At 40.9% G+C, this 20275-nt stretch overlaps 1 protein-coding gene across 5 annotated transcripts in view; it reads left to right on the top strand.

Moving 5' to 3' along the window:
- The window catches only part of LOC138964239 (filamin-A-like), a 208762-nt gene that overhangs the window by 125702 nt on the left and 62785 nt on the right, over positions 1-20275 (top strand). For 4 of the 5 annotated variants that reach the window (XM_070336133.1, XM_070336134.1, XM_070336136.1 and 1 more), the window contains exons 4-15: positions 574-671; positions 5577-5843; positions 6287-6364; positions 6865-7027; positions 7715-7735; positions 9616-9822; positions 14079-14216; positions 14917-15180; positions 15783-15973; positions 17218-17475; positions 17906-18026; positions 19876-20100. In XM_070336133.1, the coding sequence (XP_070192234.1) occupies positions 574-671; positions 5577-5843; positions 6287-6364; positions 6865-7027; positions 7715-7735; positions 9616-9822; positions 14079-14216; positions 14917-15180; positions 15783-15973; positions 17218-17475; positions 17906-18026; positions 19876-20100 (2031 nt within the window). The remainder of the gene's footprint in view (positions 1-573; positions 672-5576; positions 5844-6286; positions 6365-6864; positions 7028-7714; positions 7736-9615; positions 9823-14078; positions 14217-14916; positions 15181-15782; positions 15974-17217; positions 17476-17905; positions 18027-19875; positions 20101-20275) is intronic. The other variant, XM_070336135.1, reaches the window with a different exon arrangement.

The following is a 20275-nucleotide window of genomic DNA, read 5'->3' as shown; positions in this document are numbered from 1 at the left end:
CGCTACCGCCTGGTGGGTTAAGGGTGGAGATTTTTTCGACCTCCCAGGTCAACTTATATGTGCAGACCTGCTACTGCTAGTGCCTTATCCCTCTTCGTGTGTACATGCAAGCACAAGACCAAGTGCGCACAGAAAAGATTCTGTAATCCATGTCAGAGTTCGGTGGGTTATAGAAACACGAAAATACCCAGTATGCTTCCCCTCGAAAGCGGCGTATGGCTGCCTAAATGGCGGGGTAAAAACCGTCATACACGTTAAAACCCACTCGTGCAAAAACATGAGTGAACGTCAGAGCTTCAGCCCATGAACGAAGAAGAAGAAGAAGATTCATGGGCTGAAACTCCCATGTTCACTCATGTTTGTGCACAAGTGGATTTTCATGTGTATGACCATTTTTGCTGCCATTCAGGCAGCGTACGCGGATTTGGGTGGATAAAGCTGTTAATGAAGACAGGATGTTTTATCCATTGCGGAAGCAAACGACGAAGAATAAGAGGAAGATCCCTTCAGCACAGTACAGAACAATTAAAGTGATGTGTTTCCCCAGTGATAATGTGTTTTGTGTGTGTACAGGACTGTGCCCTGACTGGGAGGACTGGAACCCCAAGAACGGCAAGAACAATGCCAAGGAGGCTATGGATGCTGCCGAGAAGTGGCTAGATGTTCCTCAGGTAATTTTCTCTCACCTTTTGTCTGGTTCGGTCTGAATGAATAAAGTGCACTCCTGTCTAAATTAAATTCAACACTGTGTCATAAAGGGAATTTCACACGGTGTGCATGTCCAGTATCCTGTGGAATAACAATTTCTCTAAACGGTATCATCACGTCACATATCAAACAATCTTCTAAAAACCCAAATACAGGGTGACACGAAAAAAACAGATCCCACCAAAAGTTTAATATTTTCTGAAATAATCAGCCGATTCTTTTATTTTTTCAGGTGAGCCAAGCTGAAATGATGTTCTAACAGCCCACCAAGTTTGAGCTTCAAGATGTCATGGACAACGGAGCATAAGACATTTATAGTCGAGGCCTATTTTCGCCGGCGAACAGATTTGCTCGGGCTGCGCACAACAGACTCTCTGACTGAATCAATATTCCTCGGTGTCCTTGCTGATTTAGGTCGACCAGAGTGGGATCCCCTGTTAGGGTTTTTACTATTGAGGTTATTGACAGTCCCATGGTCTCTGAACTTATCCCTAAATCAGCAAGGACACCGAGGAATATTGATTCAGTCAGAGAGTCTGTTGTGCGCAGCCCGAGCAAATCTGTTCGCCGGCGAAAATAGGCCTCGACTATAAATGTCTTATGCTCCGTTGTCCATGACATCTTGAAGCTCAAACTTGGTGGGCTGTTAGAACATCATTTCAGCTTGGCTCACCTGAAAAAATAAAAGAATCGGCTGATTATTTCAGAAAATATTAAACTTTTGGTGGGATCTGTTTTTTTCGTGTCACCCTGTACCTTACCAGAAAACATAAGCACATCAATTAAGTACCTGTGGGAATATTAAAGAGGGCAATGCGTTAAGGCAAAAAAAAAAAAGTCTGTTTACGGTAACATAGGCACAAAAAATAGGGTCGGTAGGTCGGTATTTTTATTTATTTTTTTTTCTCCAAAAAACCATATTTTTAAATTATTTTGCCAAAAAACCAGACTTTTTTTTATTTTTTTTATTATTTTTTTCCCCAAATGCCAAAAAAAAGTCTAGGGTCGCGCAAAAAAATAGGGTCGGTCAGGATACAGACTTTTGTTGTTGTTGCCTAATCACCATCATACATAAGATCACAAAAGAAAGAGATCTTATAATAGTGTGTCCGCTTCTCCAAAACTACGTAGTTTGTGATGAAGGTCAGCAATTGTTAGGCTGGGTGAGGGTAAGAAAGTCTGACTAGATAGTTGAGAGTTATTATTGGTAAAAGCTGGCATAATTCTTCTTGCTGGGTCAAGGGTATATGACTTGATAATCCAATGTTCCTGAGTGGGTCAGGGTGACCCTAATGTGGAGAGTCAGCATTAATTTCTGCCGAGCACATGTCGGCAACAGCAGCCAGTGGTGACAAGTGTTCTTTTATATCTTGAATTGCATATTCCAGTTTCGTTTACACATGAGTCATGCGCAGGAATTTTTGTAATTATACTTTTCTCGGCACACATACCACACATGAGATTTATGTGTTTCATTGCAAACGATTGTCAGTAGCTGTTTCGGTATAATATTGGCACTTGTGCAGCAAAAATAACAAACAGCCATTATACCAACAGTTTTTTATGAGTACAGATGAGAGAAAATTGTGGGTTCTAACTTGAGTGAATTTTTGACATATCACTTGCGTACATTTTTTTTATGTTGGAACAAACTTAAGAAGCACACATATGTTTGCCACCTGTGCCTATCATAGGTCCATGACAATTTTACAACAATGCTTTGTTTATAGATATCAGGTGAAAGTTTTAATTGTATTGGCACAGACTTATCATGCACATGTAGACCGGCACGGTTGGCCTAGTGGTAAGGCGTCCGCCCCGTGATCGGGAGGTCGTGGGTTCGAACCCCGGCCGGGTCATACCTAAGACTTTAAAATTGGCAATCCAGTGGCTGCTCCGCCTGGCGTCTGGCATTATGGGGTTAGTGCTAGGACTGGTTGGTCCGGTGTCAGAATAATGGGACTGGGTGAGACATGAAGCCTGTGCTGCGACTTCTGTCTTGTGTGTGGCGCACGTTATATGTCAAAGCAGCACCGCCCTGATATCACCCTTCGTGGTCGGCTGGGCGTTAAGCAAACAAACAAACAAACAAAATCATGTACATGTGCCCACATGCACAAAAAGTAAACAGAATGGAATAATTTCCAGCTAAGTCTGTCCTTCATTTAAACATCTGGGCACTGTTTCATGAGCAAATACTGGTACTTGTTAGTACGTTCATTTTCAAAAAACTTAACTAAAACCATTGGTTCAGCTTTCCTCATTTTGCTTCACCTTTCGCTAAGTATCTTCAAGAGTGAATGACACATGTATTTTCATAGTTTCCATAATTTGTAGGAGGAAGTCATTCCTGGGGAATGCCAATAGCTTCTGGTGGGGAGATACATGATCATACATGGATCACCTGCCAAATTCAACACCTATTTTGTCACTCCTCTCCCCTTCATGAAGCAGTGCAATTTTCGCTTTGGTCTGTAGAGTCTTGGCGCTTTAAGTCAGGTTATGCCCCTTTACAACCTAGCTGGGTTTTGAGTTCCAGTCGCACAGCATTTGGTTTTGTACAGCCTTTATTCCTTTGAACTGACTCTGCTTCCTCTTGCTCCCCGGTCCTCATCTGGTACAGTGGAACCCCCTTTTAAGACCTTCAGTAATCTGAAAAAATCGAGTCTTAAAAAGGAGGGAGTGTTAAAATAGGAGGAAATTTACAGAGGTTATGAACATAAAGTCTGAGAAAACAGGGTCTTAAAAGGGAGGGAGTGTTGAATTGGGGGGCCTTAAAAGGGAGGGAGTGTTGAATTGGGGGGATCTTAAAAGGGGGGTTCCACTGTAGAACCCGTCTTGTGTGCATGTACATTGTATTCTTGAGAGTGTGAGTTTCTCTGCTCTCCTGTCTACTGCCCTGTGTCTTTTGCATTTCGATTCCTCCTCCCCTCATACCCCCAGGTGCTAGGTATGCAGGTGCAATCTGTTTTTCCCCAACCCCCTTCCCTGTCAGTTGTGGCATCCAGCAGTACAGTACACAATACACAGGTAAACAGACTGGGGTGCCAGCCACAGAGCCTAACTGTACCTGGCTCACAAGTGTTATGTCTTTATAGCATCTCAGCAGTACAGTACAGTCCTGGAAAGGGAGACAGAATCTGTTGTGTACACTTAGTGAGCCATGAAGCTCTGTGGCCTGGAAGGAGAAACAAACTGTTGCCTGGAAAGCATTTGTCGCTTATCTGGTGGTTTGCTTTCATAAGCACAATCCTTACCTGTGGCTTGTGCAGGTTGAAAAGAGAACAGCAGATGGAGGAAGAGAGTGAGTTCATGAGTACAAAGTATACCTGGTAGGGCAGCAAAGGAGAAAATGGAAAGATAATTTGAAGGCTCTTTCTCTCTCTCTCTCGCTCCCCCTCCCTCCCTCCCTCCCTCCCACCCTCCCCCTTTCCTCTTTGGGGCTTGCTTACAGAGAACATCTTTGGGTCGTTAGGTTTTGGAGGTATTCTACACCAGACGTGCTCATTAGCTCACTGCTTACCTGGATGTCTGTGTGTAAACAATTATTTTTATTCGCTTCTCAATTTAAAGCTTTTTGCTCGGAGACAAACTGTTATGTCAACTTTTCGTCATAAAAACCAGAATATTTTGGTTGGATAAGAAGAAAATATCAGCTCAAAAACAGAAATGGTAGAAGGAGAAAGCTTAAACATGCCGAATCATACATCTCAACCCACTGCGAAGTGAATGTCAGAGCGAAGAGCAAACATTTACCCAACTTTCCTCCCTCCACCTAGTGTGTGCGTGTCCCTTGCAGTGAAAGAGCAGAGGCGACTTTTCAGGTGCATTCGCTGACATTGCCATGACCTTTTGCACAGCCATCAGGTTCACGTAGTTGGGGTCAATGTGCATGTTTGTACATATACTCTGATTGATTGGGGAACTGACTTAATTATCTTCTATCTTGTCTATTCCCCTTTACCGGTTTTCACTTACATGTTCAGTCAAGCATGTCATGCCTTTGATAATGTGCAAGGTGCATTGCAGATACTGGAAACCAGGCTTTCCATCCCGCAAATTGACAGTCTGCAAGTACAGTGGAACCCCCCTTTTAAGACCCCCCAGTTTAAGACTCCCTCCCTCATAAGACTCTCTTTTCTCAGACTTTCTGTTCATAGCCTTTGTAAATGTACCCCCAGTTTAAGACTCCCTCCTTTTTAAGACCTGATTTTCTCAGATTTGTTTAGGTCTTGAAAGGGGGGTTCAACTTGAGTCATTGCCAGAATTTTACACACAAAAATGTGTCTGCTTCTCGCTACAGACCAAAGGTCAATACATCAGCTGTATATAGTTACTACCTCTTTGTAGTTCACTAGTAATGTGACAGTCCACCAAGGTGACTGAAGGAGATGATGAATAACTTACCCTCTGCCTTGTCGTAACACCTGTGTAGCTTTCTTTATCTCTTCTGAAGTATGACAGAGTGACCTAACCCAAAGAGACCATTACAGTGTTCTTAATCTACCAAGGTTTCAAGGTTTATTATACATCATCACAGGGGGCCCACTTGGGGCATGGGGATGAGGGATATGATTAACACAACAATTGCAAAATGTATAGCCATAAATTAATCAAGAAATTGAACAACAAAAATAAAGTTGTATATACTTGCCTTTATGACCACCTTTCCATAGCGACCACCTGTCTCTAACGACCATTTTTGATAGTCCTTTGGGTGGTCGTTATTGACAGGTTGCACTGTATATTACACTTCTATGGTCAGATTAATCTTAAATTAACAAACAGAAAACAACAAAAACATAAAGGCAGTGCGCTCTCTACAACACCATTTTACTACAAATACCTGTTTCACTTACCTGTTGCAGCTCATCAAGCCTGATGAGATGACCAACCCCAAGGTGGACGACCTGTCCATGATGACCTACCTGTCCCAGTTCCCCAACGCCAAGTTGAAGCCCGGGGCTCCCACCCGACCCCGCGTCAACCCTGCCCGTGTGCGCGCCTACGGTCCTGGTCTGGAGCCCAAGGGTAACCAGGTTGGGGCTCCCGCCCGTTTCACTGTGGAGACCTTCTCCGCCGGCAAGGGCGCTCTGGAGGTGATGGTTCTCAACCCTAAGGGAGCCAAGGAAAATGTGAGTACATTTAGGGTTCTCTTGTTTCGGTAGAATTGCAAGCTTTCTGTCTACTAGGAGGCTTAGGGGGGAAACAGTGGAGAATAATTAAGTAAACCAGGCTGTCTGTGACACCAGACAGAAAGCCTGATGGAAAGGGTTAATCACATAAATACCTTCTCGGCCTTTAAAGACATTTGAGGATATTTTTAAAGGTGCATACATAAGTTTCTCCCTGGCCTTTAAAGACATCCGAGGATATTTTTGAAGGTGAATACCTACATATGTACCAGAAGAATCAACAACAAATATTACGACTGTTGAAAGGATGGCAAGGACTCTGATTTCTGGCTCATACTTGAATTGCACACCTGTAAACAGAAACAGTGTTTGCTTTTATGGTTAAAAGTTATTAGTTTTATCATTTTAATTTTTCTGACCAATCTGTTGTGAATTGTTTGCAGTGCGAGTCTGTGTTCAACAACGACAGGAACATGACATACTCCTGTGTCTATGTACCCACCATGGAGGGTGAATTCAGGGTACGTGCAAGGTTTTGTTTGAAGAGCTTATGATGTTGTACAACGATATGACAGTCTTTTGTTAATCTATGTATGTATGTTAGTTTATTGTGTTTTTGAGGTAGGTGTTCTTTGTAATCGAGTGCTTGCATACACATGGTCTAATGTATTCTAATTATGTATGATAGCTTAGCCAGTGTATGTATGTGCAACATCCCTTGCCTCCTGGGAAGTCATGGAGTTACCATACATTTCACTTCCAGTAAATTAATGCAAGTCTCTGTCTCTGCATAGTACAATTTCTGTAATAGTTTTATATACTTTTTTTTCTCCCATTGTTTTGTAATTTTAAAGATTAAAACCGCTTACTCTGTGTATTATTTCTATAATTTCGTGAGGTGGCCTTGGTGCCAGGAGGTTAAATGTCGTGCACACATTTCTCTCACTGTTGAATTGTATTCATCCATTTGTTGGTTGATCTGTACTGGAGGCTAGTTATCATACATCCTGACTGTGTACAGGTGATCATCAAGTTTGCTTCCAAGGAGATCGCCAAGAGCCCCTTCAAGGTCACAGTGGAAGGTGCCGCTGGTGACGCCACCAAGGTCACGGCCAAGGGACCTGGTATTGAGAAGACTGGCGTCGTTGCCACCAAGAAGACCTACTTTGAGGTCTACACCAAGGGTAAGAACAGAAACCACTTCACTTTTTGTTTTTAACCGATCTCTTTTGAAGGTTTTTCTTTGAAATTCTGCTAAGAAACAGTTGACTGATTGGAAACTTGTTAAATATCATCTCGTTTTCATTTTATACTGATCTCTTTTGAACGTATTTCTTTAAAATTCTGCTCAGAAAAGTTTACTAAATGAAAATTTGTGAAGTAATATCACCTCGTTTCCTTTTTATACTGATCTCTTTTGAACATATTTCTTTTGAAGTTCTGCTCAGAAACAGTTGACTGAATGGAAACTTGTAGAATAATATCATCTCGTTTCCTGTTTTCCCTTCCAATTTTCAGCGTTTAAGACACAAGATATTAATGTAATTGTTGGTTGGATACTTTGATGAACTTCTTTGGCTTTATTGAAGAACATGGCTGTTGTCATATCACACACTTTTCGTAAATTGCATAAACAAAATTAAAGAAAAAAAGGCTTTTAGAGGGTCAGGCATAAAGTCTTTTGATGTAAGCATGTGTATATTTGTGACTTATGGAGTGACGCTTCTGAATGGTGTGAGGGTTATAGCAGCAGTAGAGCAAAATAGAATTACTTCGTTTCGCTGACGACAGTTGCTTTTCATTTTCACCATCCTTACCTGTAGTTCCAAAGGTGTGTTTTTATTCACTCGGCAAGGATTTGTTTTGCTCAGGTGCCATGAAATTTACTACTGGTAATGTATTCGCAGTGGCTTTATTTTGGTTTCTTTTGTCAATGCATCCTGAATTCTCCATCTTGCATCAGATCCTTTTTGTCTTGACACCATTTCCATTTCCATCTCTGTCAAGAAAATGAATTAATCATTCTTAATTAAATGATCCCGAGTGGAATGATTTTGTTCTTATCCTCATCAACCCCCCTATAAATAAACTTTGTGATTGCATCATTACAATATCCCCCTGCCTTCTTCAGATGAATATTTTTCCCAAGGAAGGTACCTGTGCATCTGAGACAGGATATGATTCATATGGTTTCCCTACCCGCCCATAATTGATGTTGTTATTTTTCAAGACATTTGTATTTTTATATTTTTGCTGTTATTTTATTTTTCATGTTGTCGTTTTTTTTTTATATATATACAAGTTGTTGATGTTTTTCCCATGAAATGATATGGAATGTTCTGTGAAAAAGAATTATCTTCCCTGATACAGCGCTCGATCTCCCTGTCCCTCTGTTTGTTTGAATTTTGAGAAAGCTAAAATTTCCATTCAACTCCACTCACTTCAGCGTATGAAAACAAAATTAATGAGATGAGTTTTAACTTGTCTTGAATAAAGATTATATGTCAAGACATCTCACCGACTGCCTTGTTCCTGCTTTGAGACAGTTTTTGAGGCATATTTGTGTGCCAGATTCCAAATCTTAACTTGTTCTGATCGTGTTAAATTGATCCTTGCATGATGAGCTCACCCACAAATTCCTGCAAACCACATTGCATGTTATGGTTACACGGACAGAAAGAAAACTATTTCTGTCTTGACCACTTTTAAAGATATTTTATTTTTGTAGATTGCAAAGTCAGTGAAACTGAATGAATACAATTACGTTTAAAGGCATATGTACGCGCTCCCGTGTTTACAAAGTGTAGTTTGCCCATAATCGATGTCAAACGCACCATAAGACCATGTAATGACGATATGTCGCCATGCGCGGACCATATACATGCATTACAGCTTGTTTTAGAGTCTCAAAAACTTTGGATGTAAACAAAGACGCGGAGTTATTTCCCTTGCGTCAACGCTACCTCTGTTGGCAAATCTATAAATAGGACGATCCAGATCAAAATGAAAATTAACATATCTCAACATTGAAGGGGTCCTCGACCACAATATTTTGCAGGGAACTTAATTTAGCATGTCTCCAGCTGTTGGTAAAGCAATTAGCGTGTATAGTCATCGAGTACATATGGCTTTAAGCAGACACTGGTCATGTGGATAAGCAAGTGTATAAATGATAAAACAGCTATCAGTATGACTGATTTCTTCTCATGAACAAATTCTCTGTCAGTAACTACAAATGCGATTGCATGTCTGCATGTGAGAATGTTGGAATAGAACAAGGTACATATTAATTTTTTTCAGAAAACAAAAAGAAGGAAAAAGAGTGGGAAAAACTATTTTGTAAAATCATTTAATTGTGTAGTTCCAGGTTGGTTGCTCGCTGTATGTTTTTTGTGTTAGTCCAAGTTCCATTTAGGTACTAGAATAGATTTTTGTTTTGGTAGAAAACTAATGCAGTAACCTACAGTGTCAGCACCCTGTCTTACTCTTTTCTTCTTTTATGTCACAACACCCGAACTTGACTGATCTGTGCACATTCTTTTTCAGCGATGCTGATGTCTGATGCACCAAAAATGACTAGAAATAGAAACACTGTAGTAGTTCCTTTCACCTAGAACTTTTAGTTAGCATTTAACACAATCATCTTTCGGTCAGGTTCTCAAATCTCACCTCGGAACTTTTAGTTAGAATTTAACACAATCATCTTTCTGTCACCTCCCACCTTTCACCTTGACCAAGTTGATCAACGATTGCACTGTTTTTGTCACCACAGGTGCTGGCAACGGCAAGGTTGATGTTGTCATCCTGGATCCCCACGGCCGTAAGGACACCATCCGTCCAAGCATCCAGCCCGTGGTTGGCAAGGAGTGTACTTTCCTCGTGGAGTATGTACCCATCGACCAGGGTCTGCACTCCGTAAACGTCTTCTTCGCTGGATCCCAGATCCCCCACAGTCCTTTTGGCGTCCAGGTCGCTCCACGTAAGTTTGAGAAATTTGTCTTGACTCTGTATGTAGAGGTGGTGTGGAGGTTTCTTAAGTGTATTTTAGAAGGTAGAGGATTTTCTGCTGGTTGGGGTTTTGCAGAGGTTTTAGTTTTGAGGTGGCAGTGCTCCTATAGGTGTGAGAACTGCAAAGTTTTAGGAATACCAAAATGCGGTGTAGTCCCTCGTGTGCTATAGAGTAGAAAAACCCACGTTTGTTGATCAAGTCCGGAAATGAGACCAATAAATCATTGATTAGTCAAATGGTTTAACGGATTCAGTTGTTCTAGCAACTAAGCATTAGAAACTTGTGTTTGGTTCATGTGGCTTATCTTCATTAAAACAAAGTAAGTCATTTCCATCAACACAGTGAACAAGATGAAATGGTAACATAGAATTAGACGCCAGAAAATGCACAACCTGAAAACTGCAAATAGTGAGAGCAGCATCATAAATTTAACCCTCGTAACCGTTTTCTTTTCTCAAGCATATCCTTTGTTTGGACTTAGGTGACATCTTTTCAAACATGCCACAGCTCCTATTTAACAGTATAATGGTACTTGTACTCATACTAACAATGACAGAGTATTGTAATGGTATGACTAGTTGCTAAAATGGTATGACTAGTTACTACAGATCAATTAAAAACAGCGCTTAGAAGCTATATGCAGATTAAAAAAAATTTAGAGACAAAGATCATGTTCAGTAGATCCTGTTTTGCCATCTGAGTTTGATTATTTGTTTTATAAAAAAAAAATTTTTTGCTCCAGAGATGCTTGAGCAATGAAAGTGAAAAACTTTTTTAAGTACAGAAAGACAGCCTCCCAGCTCTGTGGTGGCTATTATGGCAGGTTCAACTGTGCACGTTTACTTCAGCATGAACTACCAGACATGCTGTGACAGTTTATGATGCTTCAGATGTTAATAAAGTGAATTTACATCTAGTAGTGGTAATGATAACCTATTGGTTGCAATATTAACCCTTAGGCTGGTTGTCGCGACATATGTCGCGCTACTTTACGTATACTGTCACCTGGTTGTCACGACATATGTCGCGCTACTGGCTCAGTCTGTTTGGTCGGTTCCGATTACCTTCCATGGATGCGAAAACCTATATGACCGTTTTTTGTTCTTTTTCTCTCTGTTAATTCACCAGTGGCTATGTAACATGTGTTACAGAATTGCACCAGTGTAAGGGTTAATGAGCAGTACTAGGATATTAGAAAAATGTGTGCTTTTTACAAGATACATGTTGTTAACGCCATAGTGTCATGCTTTTTATTTTATGAACTTGTAACTCCTTACACATATAATGAACAATATCAAGTTTTAAAGTAGTGTGGTACTACCATACAGTTGAACACTTACTGAACTGTTTCTTTTTTTACTTATTCAACAGCAAAGAGTGAGTAGTTGCCTGGCATTAGCATTTCAGCTGTTGCATGTTGCTTGCTTGAATTTGTTGTATAAATAATCATGCTTGCTCAGAACTGGAGAGTTTAAAAGTAGTGTGTGTGTTTTGCATTGAATTTAATGATTTCACTTTTGGCCATAAAAAGGGGGAGTGCAGGGGGACCATAGATATGAATACCTTTTCTGAGAATGGAGATTGTATATTTCTGAGAATGGAGATTGTATATTTCTGCAAGGGGTCCAGAAGAAACATAATTGAAAGGAGAAAAATAGTAATGAACAACCACTAGCACATTATTTTTGTAATGAGCTCTTAAACCAACATGCAGTCATTTTGTATGGTTTTGTAAGCTAGTGACAACTTTCCTGCCATTTATTGCCACATGTTTCTTCTCAGTCGATTCTCGTAGTTTCGATATGATTATGGTGGTAAAAACAAAAAACTGAATAAGTCAGTAACATTTCGAACATTCAGTGCATACATAAAACATGAGAAAGGAAAGTTGTTTGTGAAAGAAGAAAAAGCTTGTGCAAAAGCGCACACTTGTGTAAATGGGCTTTGAAGCAGTACTTACTTCATGTAATCTGAAGCCAGATTGCCTGCAAATTATGTACAAACTGTGTTCACTCTGTGTTCAAATGTACCATGCTTAACAGCAGTGTTGCTAATATAATCCTCCAGTTGGTGAAAATGATAAGGAATTATGTAGAGATATGACCAAAGGTGCTTCTTTCAGCTAAAAAAAATTACAAACAAATTCACTTTGAAATTGTACTGATGGTGAAGAGCATACCAGTAAGTAAATTAAAAAAATATAGCACATCGTTGCATTATTTGGCAAAATGTTAAATGTTCACACAAGATGAATCATGCTATGAAAGTTATCATTGCCCTCTCTGAAAAATGTTTCCCAAGAAATGATTGGGAGCTACACTTGCTCGCTGGATGTACACAGACCATTGTTATTTTTTCTCCTTCACTCTTTCAGTAGTCACGTCTTTTTTTGAGTTATGCCTGTTATATGTACATATTTTCATCAAGACCACATTTTCCACACTCCCAATTTCCCCTTTTCTCATTTTGATTTTGTTTAGATTTTGAAGCAATGAGTGATTTATTTTTTTAGTTGATCAGATTAATGTTCTGCAAGATCAAACATGCTACATGTACATTTACAGCATTCTCTTTCTATTCTGATTGTTTTTTGTTGTCATGTCAAATTATCTGGACTTTGTTTTATGCCAGACACCCAAAAACCTTGATTGATCCATGTTCATTTTTTAATTTTGAGTCATCTAACTTTCCTGTTTATAGTTGTAGAACTTTTCATCACATGATTGATGGTGATTCCTCCTCTCTCTCTCTCTCTCTATCTCTCTGTCTCTCTCTCACAGATACACCCACACACAGGCAGGCTGTCAGGAAGACAGACACACACATGCAAGCACACACACACACACACACACACACACACACACACACACACACACACACACACACACACACACACACACACACCCATACACACTGTCTTCTAAGGTGTGACTCTGGTGTACAAAGAAACTTTGGTTTCACTTAACAACTGTGTGAAGTGTTGAATCTGTTTTATTGATAACATCAAATGTGAGACTTTAACCCTCTTTTTTTTCTCACCTTTGGTCAAATTTTTCCTTCAAGAAAATTTTTCTGTGCATCGTGCTGTGCTTCATAATCATGTTAGTAAATGTGTTTTTATTCAAGTGTGAATATGTACCTATAGGTCTGAATCGATAGGATGTCTTAATGGATTTCGGCAGATCATTTGATCACCAGTACCAACAGGAGAAAACTTTTTAAAATTGATGGATAGAGGTGTCAATTAGCTACCCATTTAAAATTTAACTTATACTGTGAAAAAAAAGCACATTGACCCACCAATCTGCTGTGGTAGTGAAGACAAAATTAGTTAAAGCTGCTAATTTGCATGATTTTATGTGTCATTTATGAATCAGCATTCCTCCGAAAACGGCGTATGGCTGCCTAAATGGCGGGGTAAGAAACGGTCATACACGTAAAATTCCACTCGTGCAAAAAAACACATGAGTGTTCGTGGGAGTTTCAGCCCACGAATGCAGAAGAAGAAGAAGAATCAGCATGTTTTGGGTGTTCTTTTCAGTGAAATAAGATATATAATTTGAGATTGTCAGAGAATTTAGTTGATTAATTGTTTTGATGTCTCAGTGAAGTGGTTTTGTCACATAAATATTTTGATATTGTAGAACACAGCAGGAAGAGCAAATTTAGCATCAGTCAAATATTTTAACCTTGGGGTATTTCGCTTCATGTGTACTTCAGAAACATGCAGATGATTTTTGTTGCTAATGTGTGAATCAAAATCAAGCGTAGAATCTGTTCTTAACATGAAGGTTGCTTTTTACAGGAGAAAATCTTTCTCACTAAGTTAGAGAATAATGATGCAATTTATAATATTGTTTTGAGATTTTGTACAGCTAAAGAATTTTAGTTTTGCACGAGTTTATGGCAACAAGAATTACGGACATTTTGGAACATCCTTTTGTTGTAAGGTCAAGCAGTATAAAACTTTAGTTAGTGTCAAACAACAAGAATGGTAGGTAAGTGGAACGTTTATTATTGACAGAACAAAACATTACGTTTAGTTTTGTTTTGTCAATAATAAACGTTCCAATTATTTACCATTCTTGTTGGTTTTTTATTCTGAATTTTGGAACATTAGCAGTCGATCTGTTTTTGGATTAAGACTTTAGTGTGGGTTCTTGATATTGCAAATGACCCATGATTTGTGTGTTCTTGTCTAACTCAATTCCTCTCTGTCCCTGCAGCATCCAACGCCAAGGCCTGCTATGCCTCGGGACGTGGTATCCAGCCCCGCGGCATTCGTGTAAAGGATGAAGCCGACTTCTATGTCCACACCAAGGGGGCAGGAGAGGGAGACGTCAGCGTTCAGATCATTGGACCAGGTGGGTGCCTACCTCTCATTCGCCTTTTTTTTTTCTCAAGAGTTTCTCTCTCAGATTCTTGCCCTGGTTGCTAGGACCTTCACATTATTACAAGTTAGCCATTCTCAAAAATTAGTGAGAGTGAATTTTTCTTGGAATAAGTTAGATTGAGCGTACCTTTAGAGTGCTTCACTTCTGAAGGAAGGGAAGTAATAAATATCAAAGGAGACAAATCTGTCTTGGTATATCAGCTGATGTTTCTTTAGTGGGCAGTGAAGAGTTACTCAATCCAAACCCACGGTATATATATGATTAGACAAAAGGAAAATTTAATCTGAAAAAAGTTTTCAAAAAATGTGTTGAACTTATTGTCTCCCAGATACGGATATCCGTACTCACTCATATGACTCTATTTGACCAGGTACGGATATATCAGCTCAGACTCTTAGCTTCAGTCGTGCCTGCATTCCAGTGTGTTGATACATAGTTACTACACAGTTACTACAATTCTGAGTGACCTGCTGTAGCACAGCTGGTCTTGGCTAAAAAAAAACTTTGTCAACATAGAACGTAGAACGTGTTAAATAAAAATCAGAAGAAAAAAAATCAGAAAAAAGAACGTTTTTATAAAAGGAATATGATTATCCAAACATCTGGGTACTTGAATTCTGTTCAACCTCCTCCCCTTCAACTAACCCCAACACTCTTCCACTCCAACCAGGCGGCTCGGAGGAGAAATGCAAGATCCGCAAGCTCCCCGACCAGCCCGACGTCTACGAGTGCATCTACATTCCCCTCAAGCCCGGGCATTACATCATCAATGTCACATACGGCGACCAGCACATTTCCAAGAGCCCTTTCAAGGTGGAGGTCGGTCCCTTCATGATCTCCAAGATCGTCGCCTACGGTCCAGGCCTGACAGGAGGTGTTGTCAACCAACCCGCCATCTTCACCGTGGAAACAAACGGCGAAACTGGCGCCCTGGGTAAGTACTGGTCTTAGCCGCCAGCTCTTTGGTTTGAACAAAATTTTATTCAATATACATGTCATGAAACAATTGGAAATATTCAACTAGGACACAAACTCAGCTCTTTGAGATACGCTCACTTGTATTTTGGTGAGTGCTTCTTGTTGTCAGCTTTTGAGAATAGGCTGCTGGTATAGGCCTTTTTGGAGGGGTTGAATTGGGCTTCAGGGTGATATTGCTCAGTAGTTAAACTGGCATTTTGTTTTAGATTTGGGTAATGTCAGCTTTTTGGGGCAATGAGGAAAAACTGGCAGGCAAAAAATACTTGAATCTGCTAATGGAAACATTTTTGAGTGTTAGTTGCCAATCTATAAAAGGAATAAAGAAGGTAAAAGACAATATCTGCTAGCAGCGCTTGGCTTGGCTTCATTCGCACATAAAAAAAAAGTGCCACATTAATTGACAGTGAACATGTGAGGTGACGTTATGCAATACAGGTTCTTGACTGGGGACGTGTTAATGTTATAAATTTTAGGTTCTTGACTGGGAATATTTGTGTTAATGTTATACATTGCCGGCTTCTTGACTGTGAACATATGTGTTGTTGTTATACAATACAGGCTTCTCCATCGAGGGTCCATCCCAGGCTAAGATTGACTGCAAAGATAATGGCGACGGGTCAGCGGACGTAACGTACTGGCCAACACTGGCCGGAGAGTACGCTGTCCACATTCTTTGCAACGAGCAGGACATTCCTAAGTCCCCCTACATGGCTGACATCAAGCCTGCCGCTGACTTTAACGCTGGCAAGGTAGGTTTCTGTGGGGAAATTCTCAGTTTTTAATCATTTTATAAAGGAGTCTCCTGAAGCTTATTTCCTTGGCTCTACTATTGTAGGTATGTTTGTCTTGTTTCATGTGTCTTTTGTCTAAATGAAAAGGTACAGTGATCACCTCGTGTAAGTCAATGCTGTAATATATAAATGCTGTTCTATTTTATGTAGCAGTTTTCAAAACACAGTTGTTGTTTTTTATCTCTATCTCAGGCTAAACGGAACAGCCAGTCCTTTGTGCTGCTTTCTTTCTTTAAGAAAAGACTGTTTATTAACCCTATCAGCCCTGACTGCAGTGCAGGCTCAGCAGCCTCTCCAGCCTGGAGGGTTTTGGCACTGTAGTGCAAATCTGATGGGTTCTTCACTAAAGCGCTTCTAACTCTGCAACTAATAGTTGTAGACACATAAAATTGTGTGTGCTGTATGATAAGTGCATGTTCTTACCTGTTGAGTAGCAGTCAGTACCTTCTGAAGTGTGTAAAGTTCAAAGAAATCCTTCTTCCAAGTCACAAACACAACACCAAAAAGTATGTAAACACACCACTCTGTCACAGTTGTTCCAACAAGTCACAGGATGTTTCCGTCTCACATTTTGCATCGAAGCCCGCGCACAGGTCTTGTGCACTCAAATCACCACTTGTTTCACTCGATTGAGACGAAGAAACGTCGCATTCGGCATCATAATCACTGTCATCGTCGAGGAAAATCTCGTCAAGAACCTGCGAGTAGCGGCGTTGGTTGCTCATATTTCGCAGGAAAAATGCTCAAAAAACACTCAATCGCACGATTTTTGTTCGCCAAATTGCTCCAAACAAAGAAGAAGGAAGTGGGAACAGATTTACCTCCCTTGCTCGTGACCTGTCTTTTATTTTTAGATCAGAAACAAGGTCAGAGAAGATGCGTGTCACCGCCCGACAGTTTGTCGGGCACAGGTGTTGAAAGCTGCTAAGGAGCGCCCGACAAACTGTCGGGTGCAGGGCGGAAAGAGTTAAGGAGAAAAGTGTAGTACAGTCAAACCTGTCTATAACAACCACCGAAGGTACCAACTAAAAGTGGTCATTATGGAAAGATGAATAGAAAAATAAAACTTCCCTCAGGATCTTTTGGAGTTGTTTTAATGGGCAGGTGGTTGTTTTCGAGAGGTGGTCCCAAAGGCAGGTTCGACTGTATCAGAGCTCATGAAAAACTTGATCATGACCTTTAATTTTCTTGGCGTCACACAGGTGATCGCCAAGGGTCCCGGCCTGGAGAAGACGGGCGTTATGGTCAACAAGTGGGCCGAGTTCACGGTGGACGCTAAGCTGGCGGGCAAGGCCGTGCTGAACATCACCTGCGTGGACGTGGAGTACAAGACGGTGGAGGTGCAGGTCAAGGACAACCGCGACGGCACCTACTCCTGCCGCTACAACCCCTCGCGCAACTGCAAGCACACCATCATCATCACGTACGGACACGTCTGCGTCCCCGGCAGTCCTTTCAGGGTGAGTCACTTTCAAGCCTAATAGTAATTAGGCAAAGTCGACTTTGCAAAGTGCCTACTTAAAGTAATTATTGTTTAAAATGGTACTTGAGCATTACATCTTTGAAAGATATGAGAAAACTAGGCCTCTCATCAACATCAGGGAGATAAGTGCGTGAAGAAACATTCTCATTACAGTGAGGTCATAGAGGAGATAGAGTCTTATGTAAGAGGGTCTTGCAACAGAGGTTTGATGTGTCTGTACAGGCATGTACTGGTGAAAAAAAAAAATAAAAAAAAAATCTGTCTGCAGTGAATGTTTTTAGGTTTGGATTTTGTTTGTAATGCTCATATATCAAAGTGATTGTGTAGGTATCCATCAGAGTCAAACAGTCTGTCCAAGATGAAAACAGCTGAAGTCAATCCAAACCAAAAAATGTTTGTGTTTGCAGGTGTATGTGGCGGAGCCCAGCCAACCATCCAAGGTGAAGGTGCATGGCCCAGGTGTCAGCCCAGGTGTGAAGACCAACTCCAAGACCTTCTTCATCGTGGACTGCACACAGGCCGGTCCAGGTGAGTTCTCACCCTGGTGACTCCCCAGATGGCGTCCACAATTAATTCACACTATTTACTTAACTTTAAGCTCCTGGAGCCAATTGATGGGACTCCTGCTATAAAAAAAAGTTCTTTATTTGTAGTAGTAGTAGTAGTGATGGCAGAAATGCAGGGAGGAAAAATGTGTGCATGTAGACTGGTCCTTGGTTCAACAAATGTAACATACCGTATTTGACGGATTACAAGATGCACCGTTTTATAAGCCGCACCCCTGACTTTAAAAAAACCAAATTGGGACGAGCCACGTATAGGCCGCGTCACTATATTAGCCGCCGTCGAAAAAAATATAATCAGATCGTGTCAATCAATCAAAACAACCAGGCAAACGAAAGTACGGTATTTGGCGAAATCGGCTCCGAGAATAAACAAGTGAAACAAAAGAAGAAAAGTGAAAAAATTTGAAGAAAAATATCACACACACAATTTGTAACCAACACACACATGTAGTCCCGCCCGGAATAAGCTTTTTGGGATGATTTATGACTTTTGCGCACATTTCGAGCAGACGAAAACACAACATGGCGGTTCTCGCTCCTCCAACTATCGCAAGACACACAAAAACGAAATCTCGCGCGCGAGATCCTGATACATCCGGTGTTTCTCTGTACGCTATCTTGTCACGACGACTTGTTGACAAACGAAGATTCGCGAAAGAAAGAGAAAAGCGCCGAGTCTTGAGTAGAGAGCTAATAAAGTACCGGTAATCGCTAATCGAGCGAAATGAAAATCCGCGGCGACTTCCATTAGGTGAATGCTATTCAAGTTTAGGTAACGTTTTAGCCGCATCTTTTTATAAGCCGCAATGCGATTTTTTTATATTTTTATTAAAGTTGCGGCTTGTAGTCCGTCAAATACGGTAGTCACTGGGTTGTTAAAAGCACAGTCCTTCCTGTGTAAACTACTTGGCTGAGATCTAGCCAACCTTTCACATGGGACATGGCCATTCCTCCACTTAGACAAACAATCAACAGCTGATGGCTGCTTTCTATGCGGAGTGGGATTTTGAGATCTGCTGGTCAGCGTGCATTTCCCTCCGCGGGCCCCTCCGTCTGGAACTCCCTGCCGCTTGAGCTTCGCCAGAGCCCCTCTCTTGACGCGTTCAAGAGTAGGTTGAAGACTCAGTTCTTCCCGTAGCTGGCTGCGACTTTCATGTTTGACAGTGATGTGTTGTGCCCCAAAAGACATTCTTGTGCTGTGCTCTGTGAGAGGTGTTTTCTTTGTGTTTAATATTATTTTAGTTTGGACCTAGCTATTGATGTGTACATTGTTGTTAAACAGTTGTTTGTTGTATGTTTATCAGGGTTTGCTAGTGTGTGATAGGGTTCGTGTCCGTCTGTAGATGTTAGTTTCTTTGTTAGTCCTGTGTTGACAACTCTTCGACAAGCGCTTGGAACTGTACCCACGGAATACGCGCTATATAAGCTTCATATTGATTGATTGATTGATGAATGAATATATTAAAAACCACCAGTGACCTGTTGCTGTGATAGGCAGGCTCTGTGCTCTGTACCCAGTGCCATTTCAAAAAGAAGCTATCACGATTCTTGTGGCAGTTTTGCTTCGAGTAATTATGCTGATTAAATTGATGTTGCATTGTTGTGGGTTTGGTGAAAACCTGAATCTGTGCAGTCAAAGTAAACTACAAATGTTTAAACATGAGAAGGTGACGCTCCCCCCGAAAGCAGCGTATGGCTGCATAAATGGCAGGGTAAACACCCACTCGTGCAAAAAAGAGTGTATTTGGGAGTTTCAGCCCATGAACACAAAAGAAGAAGAAGGTGACACTATCTCAAAATATTTTGTTCAGGTGACGTGGCTGTGGGTCTGACTGACGAGCGTGGTGTGGATGTCCCCATCAAGACCATCGACAACAAGGACGGAACATTCAGGGTGGAGTATGAAGCCATGACCCCCGGCATGTACACTGTCATGGTTTACTTCGCTGAGAAGCAGATCCCCCAGAGCCCCATCAAGGTCAAGATTGAATCCAGCATCGACGTCAGCGGAATCACCGTTGAGGGACTCCAGCCTAGTGAGTTATGCTTCACACTGGGTTTTCTCATTTTGGGAAGGGTTTTGATAATGCGGGAGAAGTTTATTGATGGGTATTCTTTTGTAATTGTATTTTGTTTTGCATTTGCAGGGAAACTTGTTTTTAGTGAAATGTTACAGGTATTTACTTTAGATTCTTAGAGTACTTTTCACCT

This window comes from Littorina saxatilis, linkage group LG4, assembly GCF_037325665.1.
Source record: "Littorina saxatilis isolate snail1 linkage group LG4, US_GU_Lsax_2.0, whole genome shotgun sequence".
Taxonomy (NCBI): domain Eukaryota; kingdom Metazoa; phylum Mollusca; class Gastropoda; order Littorinimorpha; family Littorinidae; genus Littorina; species Littorina saxatilis.
Note: the sequence above shows the minus strand (reverse complement) of the source record. Positions and strands in the feature narration are given on the sequence as shown.